At 37.4% G+C, this 16,137-nt stretch overlaps 1 protein-coding gene across 4 annotated transcripts in view; it reads left to right on the top strand.

Annotated features, from left to right (window-relative positions):
- VPS26A (VPS26 retromer complex component A) overlaps window positions 1-16,137 on the top strand; it is a 50,154-nt gene that overhangs the window by 7,957 nt on the left and 26,060 nt on the right. For 2 of the 4 annotated variants that reach the window (XM_009245533.4, NM_001133528.1), the window contains 1 exon segment: window positions 920-1,069. In XM_009245533.4, the coding sequence (XP_009243808.1) occupies window positions 920-1,069 (150 nt within the window). 4 annotated transcript variants of the gene reach the window in all.

Here is a 16,137-nt window from a genome sequence, read left to right as displayed (position 1 = left end):
TTACTTTGGAAAAATTCACAGAAATTTTATTTTCCTTCATTATAGCCAGTTTTACTACAAGGGCTTTCACAATGTAACATATCCTGTTCAGACCAAATATAGCAGTGGATTTTATAGTAAGTAGTGCATTATAGTAGTACATTTGGATTTGTATGAGTACTTTGAATTGTGTAAATTCTGCTATAATAAAAGAACCTCATAAATAAAAGTATAAATAAAGGTAATTTTTCAAGCCTAGATGTTAATAATTAACTTCTTAGATTTCTGACATATGTTAATATTTGATTATTTATAGTGGTTTTGTATGGAAATGATTAAAATTATAGCATGCTGAAATTTGTTTAGGGTTTTTTTTTTTTGGTCTTTTTTGTGGTTAAAAACACATAACATGAAAATCTACCCTCTTAACATTGTACTTAAGTTGCTCAGTTTTGATGTAGTTTTTGTTTTGTTTTGTTTTGTTTTTTTCTTTTTTTTTTGAGACGGAGTTTTGTTCTTGTTGCCCAGGCTGGAGTGCAATGGCGCGATCTTGGCTCATTGCAACTTCTGCCTCCTGGATTCAAGCGATTCCCCTGTCTCAGCCTCCCGAGTAGCTGGGATCACAGGCGCATGCCACCACGCCCGGCTAATTTTTGTGTTTTTAGTAGAGACAGGGTTTCATCATATTGGTCAGGCTGGTCTTGAACTCCTGACCTCAGGTGATCCGCCCACCTCAGCCTCCCAAAGTGCTGGGTTTACAGGCGTGAGACACTGCGCCCGGCCTTTGATGTAGCATTTGATATATAAGTTTTTATCATTTCCTTATGAACTCACAGATTTGCAATCTATTTAACCGTAGTTCATAGGTAATTAAATTCAAATTATAAAATGTAGTGACTGACTAAACATGATAATTATGACCATTTTCATTTTATTTCAGAGTTTTCTTGGAGGCTTTTTTGGTCCAATTTGTGAGATCGATATTGTTCTTAATGATGGGGAAACCAGGAAAATGGCAGAAATGAAAACTGAAGATGGCAAAGTAGAAAAACACTATCTCTTCTATGACGGAGAATCTGTTTCAGGAAAGGTAAATCTTCTGTTTGACAAAACTATCTAATTGTAAGATATCAGAATTAGTTATCAAAGTGGTCTGTGCTGTTTCTTAAATTTGAATAATTTTATGAGGGAGAGAGATTTTTTTTTCCCCTAAAGGTCAGCTAAAATATTTGATTGATTAGAAGATAATCTTTCCTGCAAAGGAAAGATTCTTACCCTGGAAGGCTTTCAAGGGAAGAGCCTCTATGTTTCATGCAAAATTTTCTGTTTAAGTCTCTTGTGTGGTTCATGAAAAAAATTTTTTTTTTTTTTTTCTGTTTGTGATTATGTGCTTCTGTCTGGTTTCAGACAGTTTCTTCAGATCGGAGCTGTAATTCGCCCAAAGTTTGTTTTTCCTTTAACATTAAGTTAGAGATTGAGAGTAATTCTCTGGTATAACTTTCTAAAGGTTTTTTTACATTCTTTGTAACTTACCTCTCTGTACTGCTACTATTGTGTCTGTTGATCTTATTTCTAGGTGCTCTGTAGAGGACTTGAGTACTTTTGGGATGTGTCTATGCATGGTCAGATATGTTTATGATGCCTTCTATAAGGTTTCACTTTTTTCCCATTTTGTTTATCTGGTAATGTATATGGTTTTTTGTTTTGGGTTTTTTTTTTTGTGTTTTTTTTTAATAGGGTCTCACTCTGTTGCTCAAGCTGGAGTGCAGTGGTGTGATTCTGGCTTACTGCATGCAGCCTTGTATTCCTGGACTCAGGTGATTCTCCCACCTCATCCTCTCTGGTAGCTGGGACTACAGGCACACACCACCACTTCAGCTAATTTTTGTATTTTTTTGTAGAGATGGGGTTTGTCCATGTTGCCCAGGTTGGTCTTGAACTTCTGGGCCCAGCAACCCACCCACGTAGGCCTACAAAAGTGCTGAGATTACAGGTTTGAGCCACCACACCTGGCTGATTATTCTTATATTTTAGGGAGTATGATCAATACTTATTAGTGGTCAGTGATAGTGGAGAATGGTAATATCATAGACAAAAGCAAACCACAAAACATTTGAAATAATTTTTAAAATAGAAAATACTAGGATTTTTCTCCCCTGCTTGTTCAGTTAATACATTCATGTGGTAGACAGTTTTGGAAATATATATAGTCTCTTCATATAGAAATAATTCACTGTTAAAATTTGGTTGTGTTTCCTCTAATCTCTGCATTAATTGATATTTATGTATATGTAATATATTAAGCATACTTTTTCCTCTGTTGTTTGATATTTAAGCAGTTTCTGTTTTTCAGATGGCTTTCTTCATATCTTTGGTAATATGGATATCTGTATACATAAATTTTTCTCTAAATTTCTGTAGGACAAGATTATTTCCTTAGAATACATTCCTGAAAATGAGCTGCTAGGCCAAAATTCGTGAAATATCTGAAGGATCTTAATACACATTCATCTGGAAAATGTATTTGCATTAAATTACATGTCCACCTATGGGTCTTTTTCACCCAAGGCAGCATTGAATATGATCACTTTGTAATCTTTGCTATTTTGGTAAGCAGAAACAATCTTATTAATTTGCATTTCTTTGGTTACTAGATAAATTGAACTTAGATTTACCAGCCATTTGAGGTTATTTTTTTTTGTACTGCATTGTCTCTTCTGGTCCTTTGCCAGTTTACCTACTGGGGTCTTAGTGTTGAATCTGAAGTGAATTTTTTGGTTTTCAACTTTACTTCCCTTGTATTCTTCCTTTTAAAAGATGAAAAAAGAAAAAGGCCAAGTGCAGTGGCTCACACCTTTAATCCCATCACTTTAGGAGGCCGAGGAGGGAGGATCACTTGAGCCCAGGAATTGGAGACCAGCTTGGTCAACATGGGGAGACCCTGTATCTATTTAAAAAAAAAAAAATGGGGAAAAAGAGGGGCCTAAAGAAGAGCAGACAATCATCAAAAGGATGGAGCATGTCAAATGAAAGAAGCGTAAAAGTGGTAGTGTTTGGCCTATTGAAATGACTTGTTAATGGGTTGGGGGCATAGGAATACCAATCTAGTTTTCTTTCTAGGGAGAGACTGAACCTAGTATCTCAGGTATTTCTTTTATAGATATGACATGTAAATATCGCTCCTGCTAATTTGTAAGCTCCTTAAGTTCAGGGGATCACAGTGTGCTTCTGTAGTCTCCATAAAATACATGACAGTGTTGATTATATAATAGGCTTTCACTAAATATTTATTTGGTTTATTTACTGTTTTTAAGTCTTGTAGAGAATATCCTCAGTCTAGTTTAAAGTAATCTTATGTCACCTGGACCAGTTGAAGTTCATGGCTGATGTTTATGGGATAAAGGAAAAGGGGGGTGTTTAAAGTAAAAGTAAAGCTACTCCAGTGTGTTTTTTAAAAAGAATAGTTGGTGTTCAAATTACATTTTGATCCTGGGTGTGGTGGCTCATGCCTGTAATCCCAGCTCTTTGGGAGGCTGAGGAGAGAGGATTGTTTGAGCCCAAGAGTTCAGGACCAGATTGGGCAATGTAGCAAGATCCTGTCTCTAACACTAAGTAAATAATTTTTTTAAAAATTACATTTTGGAATTGCTAGAAACCATATGTAGACCTGATCAACTATGGATAACATTTTTTAAAATGATAAGATCTCTTATAGGTAAGTATTTTCAGTTCAAAAGTTACTGTATCTTGAATCTGATTGTTTATTGGTTTGAGATTTTTTCATTTTTAATGTTTTTATTGAAAAAACACATGTAGAAAACCATACACAACAAAAATAAATTATTATAAGGCATATTTTCTTATAATCACCATCCAAGTCAAGAAGTAGTACTTTGCCAGCTACCCCATGTGTCCTGTCTCCATCACACTCCCATCCCCTCAAAAGTAACCAGTGTACTGACTTTCATAGTAGTACTTTCTTGTGTTTGTTTAGTCTTGCTCATTTAAGAAAAATTTGATACGGTTTTTAAATCTCTCTTAATCTCAGTTTCCCTCTTCATACCTTTCTTTAACTTGCAATATCTGTTGAAGAACACTTTGGTCATTTGAATTGTAGAGTTCTCTGTGTTTGTGTATTCCTGGTACAGTTATTGCCTATAAGTTGGCAGCTAGGTCCAGAGGCTTGAATCAAACTCAAGTTTGATTCTTCTGGCAAGAATATAGGTGGTGGTGGTGTGTTTTTTCATTGCAGGTGCAAAATGTCTGGTTTTCTTTCTCTGTCATTTTTCTTTTCTTTTTTTTTTTTTTTTTTTGAGACAGAGTCTTGCTCTGTCTCCCAGGCTGGAGTGCAGTGGTGTGATCTTGGCTCCTGCAATTTCCACCTCCCGGGTCCAAGTGATTCTCCTGCCTCAGCCTCCTGAGTAGCTGGGATTACAGGCACGCGCCACGACATCCGGCTAATTTTCGTATTTTTATTTTTAATAGAGATGGGGTTTCACCATGTGGGGTCAGGCTGGTCTCGAACTCCTGACCTTGTGATCCGCCCAGCTCAGCCTCCCAAAGTGCTGGATTACAGGCGTGAGTCACCATGGCTGGCCTGTCTTTTTTCTTTTTTGCAACTATTGATACTCAGTACCTAGATTGATTTAACTCATTGGGAGTTGCAGAATGGTGATACTTTAAATTCTCTCATTTTGTTTTTACTTATGAGATGGAATACATTTACAAAGAGATGTTATCTATCTCTTGTGACCTAGTGGTACAGCTCATACAGAAAAAAGAATGCTTGACCTTTTTCCTTTTTTGGCCTGTTTTGTTATTTATTTATTTACTTATTTATTTATTTATTTATTTTGAGACGGAGTCTCGCTCTGTTGCCCAGGCTGGAGTGCAATAGCGTGATCTCGGCTCACTGCAGCCTCCACCTCCCGGATTCAAGTGATTCTCCTGCCTCAGCCTCCTGAGTAGCTGGGATTACAGGCACGTGCCACCATGCCCAGCTAATTTTTGTATTTTTAGTAGAGATGGCGTTTCACCATGTTGGTCAGGCTGGTCTCGAACTCCTGACCTTGTGATCCACCCGCCTCAGCCTCCCAAAGTGCTGGGATTACAGGCGTGAGCCACCGTGCCCGGCCTTTGGCGTGTTTTAAAAAATAATAACTTGGTTCCTTATCCTCCAAAGGTGTAAATTACTAGTTTTATTTCTCAATAACATGTATAAACTCATGATTTAAACATACTTGATGTTTATAAATATTGCCCTATTGAAGCTCTAGTTGTACAATCGTGTGTAACAAATTACCACAAACTTAGCAGCCTAAAATAACAAATTTATCTTAGGATTTTTGTGATTTAGAAGTCCAGGTATAGGTTAGCTGGGTCCTATGCTCAGGGACTTACCAGGTTAAAATCAATCCAAGGTTGCAGTCTCGTCTGAAGTTCAGGATTCTCTTCCAGGCTCACTGGTTTTTGGCAGAAATTTCCTTGTAGTGCTATGACTGATACCTTTGTTTCTTGTGCAGTAGGCTATCTCCTCCTATAGGTTGCCCTCAGATCCTTGCTGAGTGGCCCCTTTCTCTCAGTTTGTGTTGTCTTCAAGGCCAGGAGGAGACCATCACTCTGACATTCATCTTCTTTTAAAGAGCTTACCTGGTTTGATCAATTCCAGTTAGGATAATCTCCCTTTTGATTAACTAAAAAAATCAACTGATTAGTAACCTGATCACAGGAGTGGTATCCTATCATATTCACTGGACTCACCCACACTCAAGAGGATTATACACATGTGTACACCATGGGATAGTAATATTGAGGGCTATCTTAGAATTCTGCCAACCACATTTGTATTGACTCTTATGAAAGGACATGGGGGCCCTAGGATTTTTTTTTTTTTAAGCTGTATTGAGATATATATATATTCGCCATAAAAATTCACCCATTTTAAGTGTGCTTAAAATTTTTAGTAAATTTAGAGTTGTACAACTATCACCACTAATTCCAGAACATTTTCATCACTCTGGAAATTTTTTAAAATGCTGTACCATTAGCAGTCATTCTCCATTTCCCCTCCTTCCAGTCTCTGACAACCACTGATCTCTGTTTCTATGAATTTGCCTATTCTGGACATTTCATATAAATGGAATTATACAATGTGTGGTCTTTTCCTGTTTTGTTTCTTTCACTTAGTATAATGTATTTGAGATTCATCAATATTGTAGCATTTGTTATTAGTATATCATTGTTTTTTATTGATGAATAGTATTCCATTTTATGGCTATACCACATTCTTGTTTATGCATTCCCCAGTTGGTGGGTATTTGGGATGTTTCTACTTTTTTGCTGTTGTGACTAATGCTGATGTGAACATTTGTGTAGCAGTTTTGTGTGGACCTATATTTTCCTTTCTCTTGAGCATGTACCTAGGAGTGGAATTGCTGCCTTATGTTAAATATGTTTAAGTTTTTAATAAACTGCCAAAGACCTTAGGAGTTTTTGGTGGCTTTCTTGCTAACTGGTATGACAAGATGTTTAAGGGTCTTTTGTGTTTCTGCTTCATACCTGCACTCAGCCGTATCTTTCAAGGCCATAGTTGCATGCAAAGATTGCTCATTGCTACAGTGTTGGACATTATTTCTAGGCTGCTCAGTGGATAGATGGGGAGAGTTTTTAAATATAGATTTAATAAATACATTTATTTTTATTTGTGTATATTGTTTAAGATAAAATACCTCAGGAATCATATTGTCATTTCCAATTCAATTTGAAAATTAGAAGTTTTTACTTAACCTCTTATGTTACATGTATATCTCCTTTCTTCTGCATCAAGAATACTGATTTTCAGAGTCAAAGGGAAGATGTAATTAGCATATCCCATAATTTACTCAATATCTTTACCCCACATTATATACATAATAGTCTCAGAATAACAATACTAACATTACCACTACCAATATGATTATGAAGTTAGTTAAAAAAAATTTAGCATTTGCTATTTGTTTTACTCACATTTCTTAAATGTACCTTAATAAGTACATTGTCAGAATGTATAGTAATTATATACTTTATGTGCTTCCTTTCGCCCTCACTTAGTCTTGGTTAATATAGTGTGCACCACCAGTCCTTATATCTTTGTCTCTTTATTTGTTTCATTGTCTGAAGCTTATTCTCTAGTTACTAGAGTCTAATAGATTACTCAGGAAATGCTCATGGGAACAATAAGGCCTAAGTTTTTGCATATTGGTAATGGCTTTTTTGTGTCCTTTATACTTAAAAGTTAGTTTTTCTGAATAATCTTGGCTTACATTTTCTTGAGTATTTTATTTATTTTGTATTTATTTATTGTTTTTGAGATGGAGTCTTGCTCTGTCACCCAGGCTGGGGTGCGGTAGCATGATCTCAGCTCACTGCAACCTCTGCCTCCTAGGTTCAAGCGATTCTCCTGCCTCAGCCTCCCGAGTAGCTGGGACTACAGGTGCCCACCACCATGTCTGGCTAGTTTTTTAATTTTTAGTAGAGATGGGGTTTCACCATATTGGCCAGGCTGGTCTCAAACTCCTGACCTTGTGATCTGCCTGCCTTCGCCTCCCAAAGTGCTGGGATTACAGGTATGATCCACCGTGCCTGGCCTTCTTGAGTGTTTTAAAGCTATTATTACTGCATTGTCTTCTGGCATAGGGTATTGTTAACAGTTTTTTCATTTGAGGAAAGTTTTCTTGAATTACAGCCATTATTAATTAGTATTTATTCCATTCCTTTGCTTTGGTTTTCTTCTTGTTATTGGTATTTTTGAGTCTTGTTTGAGTGTGGTTTTTTTGCTCTTGTATTCCTTCTGCTTAGCCTTTATTTCTAAAATGATTTTTTCTTCTATTTCTAATTCTTTTCTGATTTTTCTCACCCTAGCTTAAGATTTTCTTTTATGTATTGTATCATTTTCTTAATATCGTATAGCCTGTTTTGAAATAAATTACAGTTTTGATCTATCTTGTCTGTAGAAATGCCATTCTGTTCCTTTTCTTTTTTTCTTAAAATAACTTTGTATGGGATTTTATCTTGTTATATTTATGTTGCTAATTTTTATGAGAAATTAGTTTTCCCCAATTTTTTTTTTTGAGATAAGATCTTGCTCTGTTGCCCAGGCTGGAATGCAGTGGCATGACTATGGCTCACTGCAGCCTTGACCTCCAAGGCCTAAGTGATCCTCCCACCTCAGCCTTCCAAGTAGCTGGGACCACAGGCATGTGCCACTGTGCCTAGCTAATTAAAAAATACATGTTTTTTGTAGAGACAGGGTCTTGCTGTGTTGCTCAGGCTGGTCTCAAACTCCTGAGCTCAAGTGATCCTCCCATCCTGGCCTCCCAAAGTGCTGAGATGTGAGCTACTGCACCCGACCTTCTCCTGAACTTTTTTTTTTTTTCATGACGGAGTCTCACTCTGTCACCCATGTTGGAGTGCAGTGGCACGATTTCAGCTCACTGCAACCTCCGTCTCCCAGGCTAAAGCGATCTTCCCATCTCCGCCTCCTGAGCAGCTAGGACGACAGGGGCACACTGCCACGCCCAACTATTTTTTTTTTTTTTTTTTTTTTTTGGTATTTTGGGGCAGATACGGGGTTTCACCATGTTGCCCAGGCTGGTTTCGAGCTCCTGAGCTCAGGTGATCCACGTGTCTCAGCCTTCCAAAGTGCTGGATTACAGGTGTGAACCACCGTGCCTGGCCCTTCCTGAACTTTTGATGGTTTGATTTAGGATAGTTTTTCTAACCACCTATCCTAGACAGGAGGCCTGACTGGTCAGTTTTGAGTGTTCTAATATTATTGGATTGTGCAAAACCCCTTCCAGCTTTAGCTCTTATTCTCAGATTGACACCATGCTTTCCAGTGAATATATATGAGTGATTTGGGAGTTCTTAGGTCCATCAGACACTCCAATGCATTCTTTGATTCCTCCTGCACAACACTAGTATCATGCAGGTTTTGTGGCTGTTAACCTGGTTTGTCCCTACACATTATGTTTTGGGATTGTGGGAATACTTTATCTTTTTCTGTGGTAAATTGGATCCTTAGATTTTTTTTGGTTTTGCTGTCTAGTTGGTCCATCTGTTTTTATGTGAGGATCTGGGGAGATTGAAAGACTATGTTGCCATCTTCCCAGAAATTGATCTGAGATTTTAAAAGACCATGTGTAACCATTCTGGCAGTTTAGCAATATGTATCAAAATCTTCAAAAGTGGATATCACTTATAGTAGCCAGAATAGGCTGGATTATTACTATGTAAGAGACAACCCCAAAACTCTGTGACTTAAAAACAACAGTGGCAGTGGCTTCTTTCTTGCCCAGGCAACATGTTCCTTGTGAGTTAGCTGAGGGCCTTATTCTGTGCTATGCTCAGTGATGGAGCAGCCAGGAACATCACACTCATCATGGCTGAGGGAGAGAAATCTCTGCAGTCTCTCACAAGCCATTAAAATGCCCCATCCTAGAAGTAAGAAAGAGCATTTTTGATCAAATTTATTGTCTCTAGAAACAGTCTCGTTCGTACATCACCCAACCACAAGAGGGTAGGGAATACAATCATACCATGTACTCAGAATGTATACAGCTGGAAATATTTGAGCAGTGCCTGTATTGATTAATATTATTTTGATCCGCAGATTCTTCTGATCAGATTTTATCCTAAAATAATCAACTTTGTTCATTTCACTGTTTATAATATTCAAAAATTGAAAGCCACTTAAATGTCCAGACATTAAAAAACCTAATTATGGTAATAACCATTAAGTGCTTAGGGCCATTATTAATGTGATGGATGATATTGATCTGTATTCATTCACATGAAAAGAGGTTTGCTATAATAACAATATTTACTGAGTACTCACCATGACCCAGGTATTCCTTCTTAAGTTCTTCACAATGATACAATGATTCCTTTTTTTTTTTTTTGAGACGGAGTCTTGCTCTGTTGCCAGCCTGGAGTGCAGTGGCGCGATCTTGGCTCACTGCAACCTCTGCCTCCCGGGTTCAAGTGATTCTCCTGCCTCAGCCTCCCGAGTAGCTGGGACTACAGGCGCATGCCACCACGCCCGGCTAATTTTTTGTATTTTTAGTAGAGATGGGGTTTCACCATGTTGGCCAGGATGGTCTTGATCTGTTGACCTCATGATCCGCCTGCCTCGGCCTCCCAAAGTGCTGGGATTATAGGTGTGAACCACCATACCAGGCCTTTTTTTTTTTTTTTTTTTTTTTTTGAGATAGGGTCTCACTGTGTTGCCCAGACTGAGTGCAGTGTCATGATTACGGCTCACTGCAGCCTTATCCCCCTGGGGGCCCAAGTAATCCTCCTACCTCAGCCTCCCAAGTAGCTGGGACCGCAGACATATGAACCACCCTGCCTGGCTAATTAAAAAAATTTTTTTTTTTTTAGAGATAGGGTCTTGTTGTGTTGCCCAGTCTGGTCTCGAACTCCTGGACTCAAGTGATTCCCCAACCTTAACCTCCCAAAGTGCTGGGATTATAGGCGTGAGCCACTGTGCCTGGCCAAGGATTATTTTAAAGATTATCTTGTGTTCAGTAAAATTAGGATAACTAAAGAAAATGAAAAAAGTGGTATAGATTTGTAATAACCTCAGAAAGACTATCTTGAGAACGAGCTTGAGGCTTTTAAAGCTAAGAAAGACATTTTAAACCTCATATTTAGAATAAGATGAATAAGAAAATAATATGCTCATTTGGCACACTTATTTTAATATAACAAATGCAAAAGAAAACTTCCCCCCCATTCAAAAAAAAAAAGATTTAAATTGGGAAAGGTAGGATCATTAAAAATTAAAACAGAATGAAAGCTTTGTTATGGTTAAGGAGATTAAAAATTAACTAACTAGTTTTCAAACATCCTGGTGACCATACCAGACAAATGCTATGCGATAATACTGAAAGAATTTTGCAGAACTGGTCACCAAGTCTCTGCTAGGAGTCCTTTAGTAATTGTGGAAAATGGGAGAGGTTCTAGAATGTAAGAAAAGCCCTTATTTATAAAATGGGGTAGAAAGTTTGTTTCAGGTAAACTTAATATTGGTTCCTGACATATCTTTAGATTATTAAATAGATGATCAGTGAACATGCTGAAAAGAAAGCTTAAAGGAAAAAGAAGAGGAAACAACTGGTTGTTTACGACCAAGCATGTGTCACTAAGAACAAATCTTGCCACACCAATCTAGGGTTTGTGAAATGTCCTGGTGTAATAAAAAGATCACTGGGCTAGCACTGGAAGATCTAGCCTTAACTTTACTGCTGTCTTAGTAGGTAACTCTGGACAGTCATTTAATTTCCTGGATCTCACCTATAAGTTTAGGAGGTTAGACTGCATCATTGGTTTCCAAACTTGGCTTTGCACTGTAGGATGCTCTGCATGAAAATCTTTCATATATTAGATATTATGTTGGATCTTGGAGGTCTGACATCTCGCCCACAGCAAGAATAAATTCCTTTTTAATATTCCTGACGTGAGTTTCTGTATGCCTACTTTTCAGAGTGTGGCGATTGTGCTGTTCTGTTAACAGTATCCACTCTGCTTTTTAGAGATATGCAAAATAAATCTAATCCTTTTCTAAATAAGAGTTATCTTTAAACATTTTCCACATCACTGTCTTGTTTATCCTGTCTTCTCTAAGTTAAATATGCTATTTCCTTTAGTTATTGTTCAAGAACCCTGGGTTTTGAGTCTTTGTCACCCAGATTGCTTTCTTTTATTTTTCAAATTAAATTAAATTTTTTTGAGACAGGGTCTTGCTATGTCACCCAGGCTGGAGTGTAGTGACGTGATCATGGCTCATTGTAGCCTTGACCTCTCGAGCTCAGGCGATCATCTCACCTCAGTCTTCCAAGTAGCTCAGACAACAGGCACACACCACCATGCTCAGCTAATATTTTACTATTTTTGTAGAGTTGGGGTCTCCCCATGTTTCCCAGGCTAATCTCAAACTTCTGGGCTCAAGTGATCCTCCTGCCTCTGCCTTCCAAAGTGCTGGAATGACAGGTGTGAGGCACTGTGTCCAGCCTCAGATTCTTACAAACTATATAGAAAACTGGTTTGCATTATCTGTATCTAGCAGTTCCACTCCTAGATACATATTCAAGAGCTCTTATTTTAAGAGCAATTCTAGATTTTCAGAAAAATTGAGCAGAAAGTAGAGTTCTATGTACTCCCTTCTTCCTCACCGCAGCCCCACATGGATTCACTGTTACTAATCTTGCATTAGTGTGATACGTTTGTTAAAATTGTTGAACTATTATTACCACATTATTATTAACTAAAGTCCATAGTTTACATTAGGGTTTACTCTGTTGTACATTTTCTGGGTTTTGATAAATGCATAATATCATGTATCCATCATTGTGATATCATATAGAATAGTTTAACCACCCTAAAAATTCCCTGTTGTTTCAGTCATGCCGCTCTGACACCTGCACTACCACCACCATCCACACAGTCTTTGGCAACTACTGATCTTTTTACTGTCTATAATTTTGTCTTTTCTAGAATGTCATGTAGTTGGAATCATATAGAATGTAGCTTTTTTTAGATTGGTTTATTTCATTTAGCAATATTCTTTTAAGGTTTCTCCATGTATCTTTGTGACTTGATTGCTCATTTATTTTTAGTGCCAAATCATATTCCATTGTATGGATGTACCAAAGTTTGTTTATCCGTTTACCTACTATCTTGGTTGGTTCCAAGTTTTGCTCATTTTTCTATCTAGCTGACTCTTTTTCTCTTATTGATGTGTAGGATTTTTTGTATGTTCTTGATAAAGGTGTTTTATATATCTAGATATGGAGTCCTTTGTTTATATATGTATCATAAATATCTTCTCCTAATTTCTGGCTTGACTTTGTAGTCTCTTAATGGTGTCTTATGATAAATAGTTCTCAATTTTAATACACTAGATATTTAATGTTTCCTTTTTGTTTATGCTTTTCATATCTAGTTTAAAAAATCTTTGCCTAAAAAAAAAAAAAAAATCTTTGCCTACCCCTTGGGCACAAAGATATTCTCCTGGTTTTTTTTTTCTCCTATAAATGTTATTTAATTTAATTAATTAATTTATTTATTTTTGAGACAGAGTTTCGCTCTTGTTGCCCAGGCTGGAGTGCAGTGGTGCCATCTCGGCTCACTGCAACCTCCGCGTCCTGGGTTCAAGCTTTTCTCCTGCCTCAGCCTCCTGAGTAGCTGGGATTACAGGCACCCCCCACCACACCTGGCTAATTTTTATATTTTTAGTAGAAACAGGGTTTCACCATATCGGCCAGGCTGGTCACGAACTCATGACCTCAGGTGATCCACCCACCTCGGCTTCCCAAAGTGCAGGGATTACGGGTGTGAGCCACCACACCCAGCCTAAAGTTTATTTTTATGCTTCACATTTAGATCCTTGTTTTGCTTGGAATTGGTTTTCAGTTTGTCTGTGGTGGTGACATAGGAGTCAAGTTTATTTTTCCTCTTCTGTATGGATACTAATGAACCCAGGATGTATACTGAAAAAGCCATCCTTTTCCACTGCACTGTCATACCACCTTTGTCATAAATCAGTCTGTGGTGTGACATAGGAGTCAAATTTATTTTTCTTCTGTATGGATAGCTAATTAACCCAAGACGTATATTGAAGAAGCCATCCTTTCTCCTGCTGCACTGTAATATACCACCTTTGTCATAAATCAGAGGTTGTGTGAACCTGTTCGGAACTTTATTCTGTTCTGTTGGCCTATTTGTGGCACGTACTTTTTTCTTTTTTTTTTTTTTTAAATAGCCTAATTGAGTTAGAATTCACATGCCATAAAATTCACCTATTAGAGTGTATAGTGATTTTTACTATATTTGCAGAGTTGAGCCACCATTATCAAAATGTAATTCCAGAACATTTTCACCACCCCAAAAAGAAATCCCATACTATTAGCAGTCACTACCTGAGAACCACTAATTTACAAATCTTCTTTCTTTCTTTCTGAATTTGTTGATTCTGGATATTTCATATAAATGGTATATACTGTGTGGCCTTTTGTGTCTGGCTCCTTTTACCTAGCATAATGTTTTCAGGGTTCATCATGTTGTAGTATGTACCCATACTTCATTCTTTTTTTATTTTTATTCAATCATTTATTCATTCATTCATTCGAGATGGAGTCTCGCGCTGTCACCCACACTGGAGTACAGTGGTGTGATATGGGCTCACTGCAACCTCTGCCTCCTGGGTTCAAGCAATTCTCTTGCCTCAGCCTTCCGAGTAGCTGGGATTACAGGTGCCTGCCACCGCGCCCAGCTAATTTTTGTATTTTTAGTAGAGACGGGGTTTCACCATGTTGGCCAGGCTGGTCTCAAACTTCTGACCTTATGATCTGCCTGCCTCGGCTTCCCAAAGTGCTGGAATTACAGGCGTGAGCCACCGTGCCTGGTCAACACTTCATTCTTTTTTAAAAAAATTGTGGTCAAATATATATTACATAACATTTGCCATTTTAACAGTTTTAAAGTATATAATTCAGTGGAATTAATTCCATTAATAATGTTTTGCAAGCATGGCTTACTATATTTCCAAAATTTTTTCATCACCTCAAATAGAAACTTTGTACCCATTAAGTGGTAACTCCCCATCTTCCAGCCCCTGGTAACCTCTAATCTACTGTCCGTTTCTATGAATTTGCCTATTTTAGATATTTTGTATAAGTGGTCATATAATATTTGTCCTTTTGTGCCTGACTTATTTCATTTAGCATGTTTTCAGGGTTCATCCATGTTATTGCATGTATGAGAACATCATTCTTTTTTTGTTTTTGGTGCCAGATAATATTCTAATATATCTGTGTGGTATAAGGATATACCACATTTTGTTTATTCATCAGTTGAGGACATTTGGGTTGGTACTATTGACCATTATGAATAATACTGCTATGAACATTCATGTACAGGTTTTTGTGTGAACATATGTTTTAACTTCTGTTGGATCTTAGGAGTAGAATTGCTGGGTCATATGTTAACTTCCTGTTTAATTTTTAGAAGAACCGCCAAATTTTTCCAAAGCAGCTGCACCCTTTCACATTGCCTCCAGCAATATATGAGGGTTTTGGTTTTTCCATGTTCTTGGCAACACTTACTAATGTGTCTATTTTTTATTATAGTTATTTTAGTGGGTATAAAGTGGTATCTCATTGATTTTCAGTTCCCCAATGAGTAATAGTATTGAACATCTTTTCGTGTGCTTATTGCCATATGTCTGTGTTTCTTGGAGAAAAGTGTATTCAAAATTTGACTGTTTTTTTTAATTGGGTTATTTTTCTTTTTATGGTTGAGTTGTAAGAGTTCTTTATATATTCTGGGTACAAGTTCAGATACGTGTTTTGCAAATATTTTCTCCCATTCTGAGTTCTCTTTTCACTTTCTTGGTGTCTTTTGCAGTGCAAAAGTTTTACATTTTGATGAAGTCCAGTTTATCATTTTTTTTTCTTTTGTTGCTTGTGCTTTTGGCATTATTTCTGAGAAATCATTGCCTAATCCAAAGGTCATGAAGATTTGCACCCATGTTTTCTTCTAAGAGTTTTTTAATTGTAGCTTTTACATGTAGGTGTTTTATCCAAATGAGTTAATATTTGTGTATGGCGTGAGGCAGCAGTCCAACTTTATTCTTTTGCATGTCAGTATCCAGTTGTTTCAGCACTGTTTGCTGAAAAGAATATTCCTTCCCCATTGAATTGTCTTGGCACGTCTGTGGCATTTTATTTTTTATTTTTTATTTTTTTTTAGACAGAGTCTTGCTCTGTCGCCAGGCTGGAGTGCAGTGGCGCGATCTCAGCTCACTGAAACCTCCACCTCCCAGGTTCAAGCCATTCTTCTGCCTCAGCCTTCCTGAGTAGCTGGGACTACAGCACATGCCACCATGCCTGGCTAATTTTTGTATTTTTAGTAGAGATGGGGTTTCACCATGTTGGCCAGGATGGTCTCAATCTCTTGAAGCATTCCTTAAGACAACTGGAAATATTTAAATTATCACAAAATAAATACGGAAATTTTTTGTTTTTGTTTTTAAGACAGTGTCTTGCCCTGTCACCCAGGCTAGAGTACAGTGGCATGATCATGGTGTGCTGCAGCCTCAGTCTCTTGGTCTCAAGCAAT

Source organism: Pongo abelii, chromosome 8, assembly GCF_028885655.2.
Source record: "Pongo abelii isolate AG06213 chromosome 8, NHGRI_mPonAbe1-v2.0_pri, whole genome shotgun sequence".
In the NCBI taxonomy this organism is placed as follows: Eukaryota; Metazoa; Chordata; class Mammalia; order Primates; family Hominidae; genus Pongo; species Pongo abelii.
This window is presented reverse-complemented; position numbering and strand designations above follow the sequence as displayed.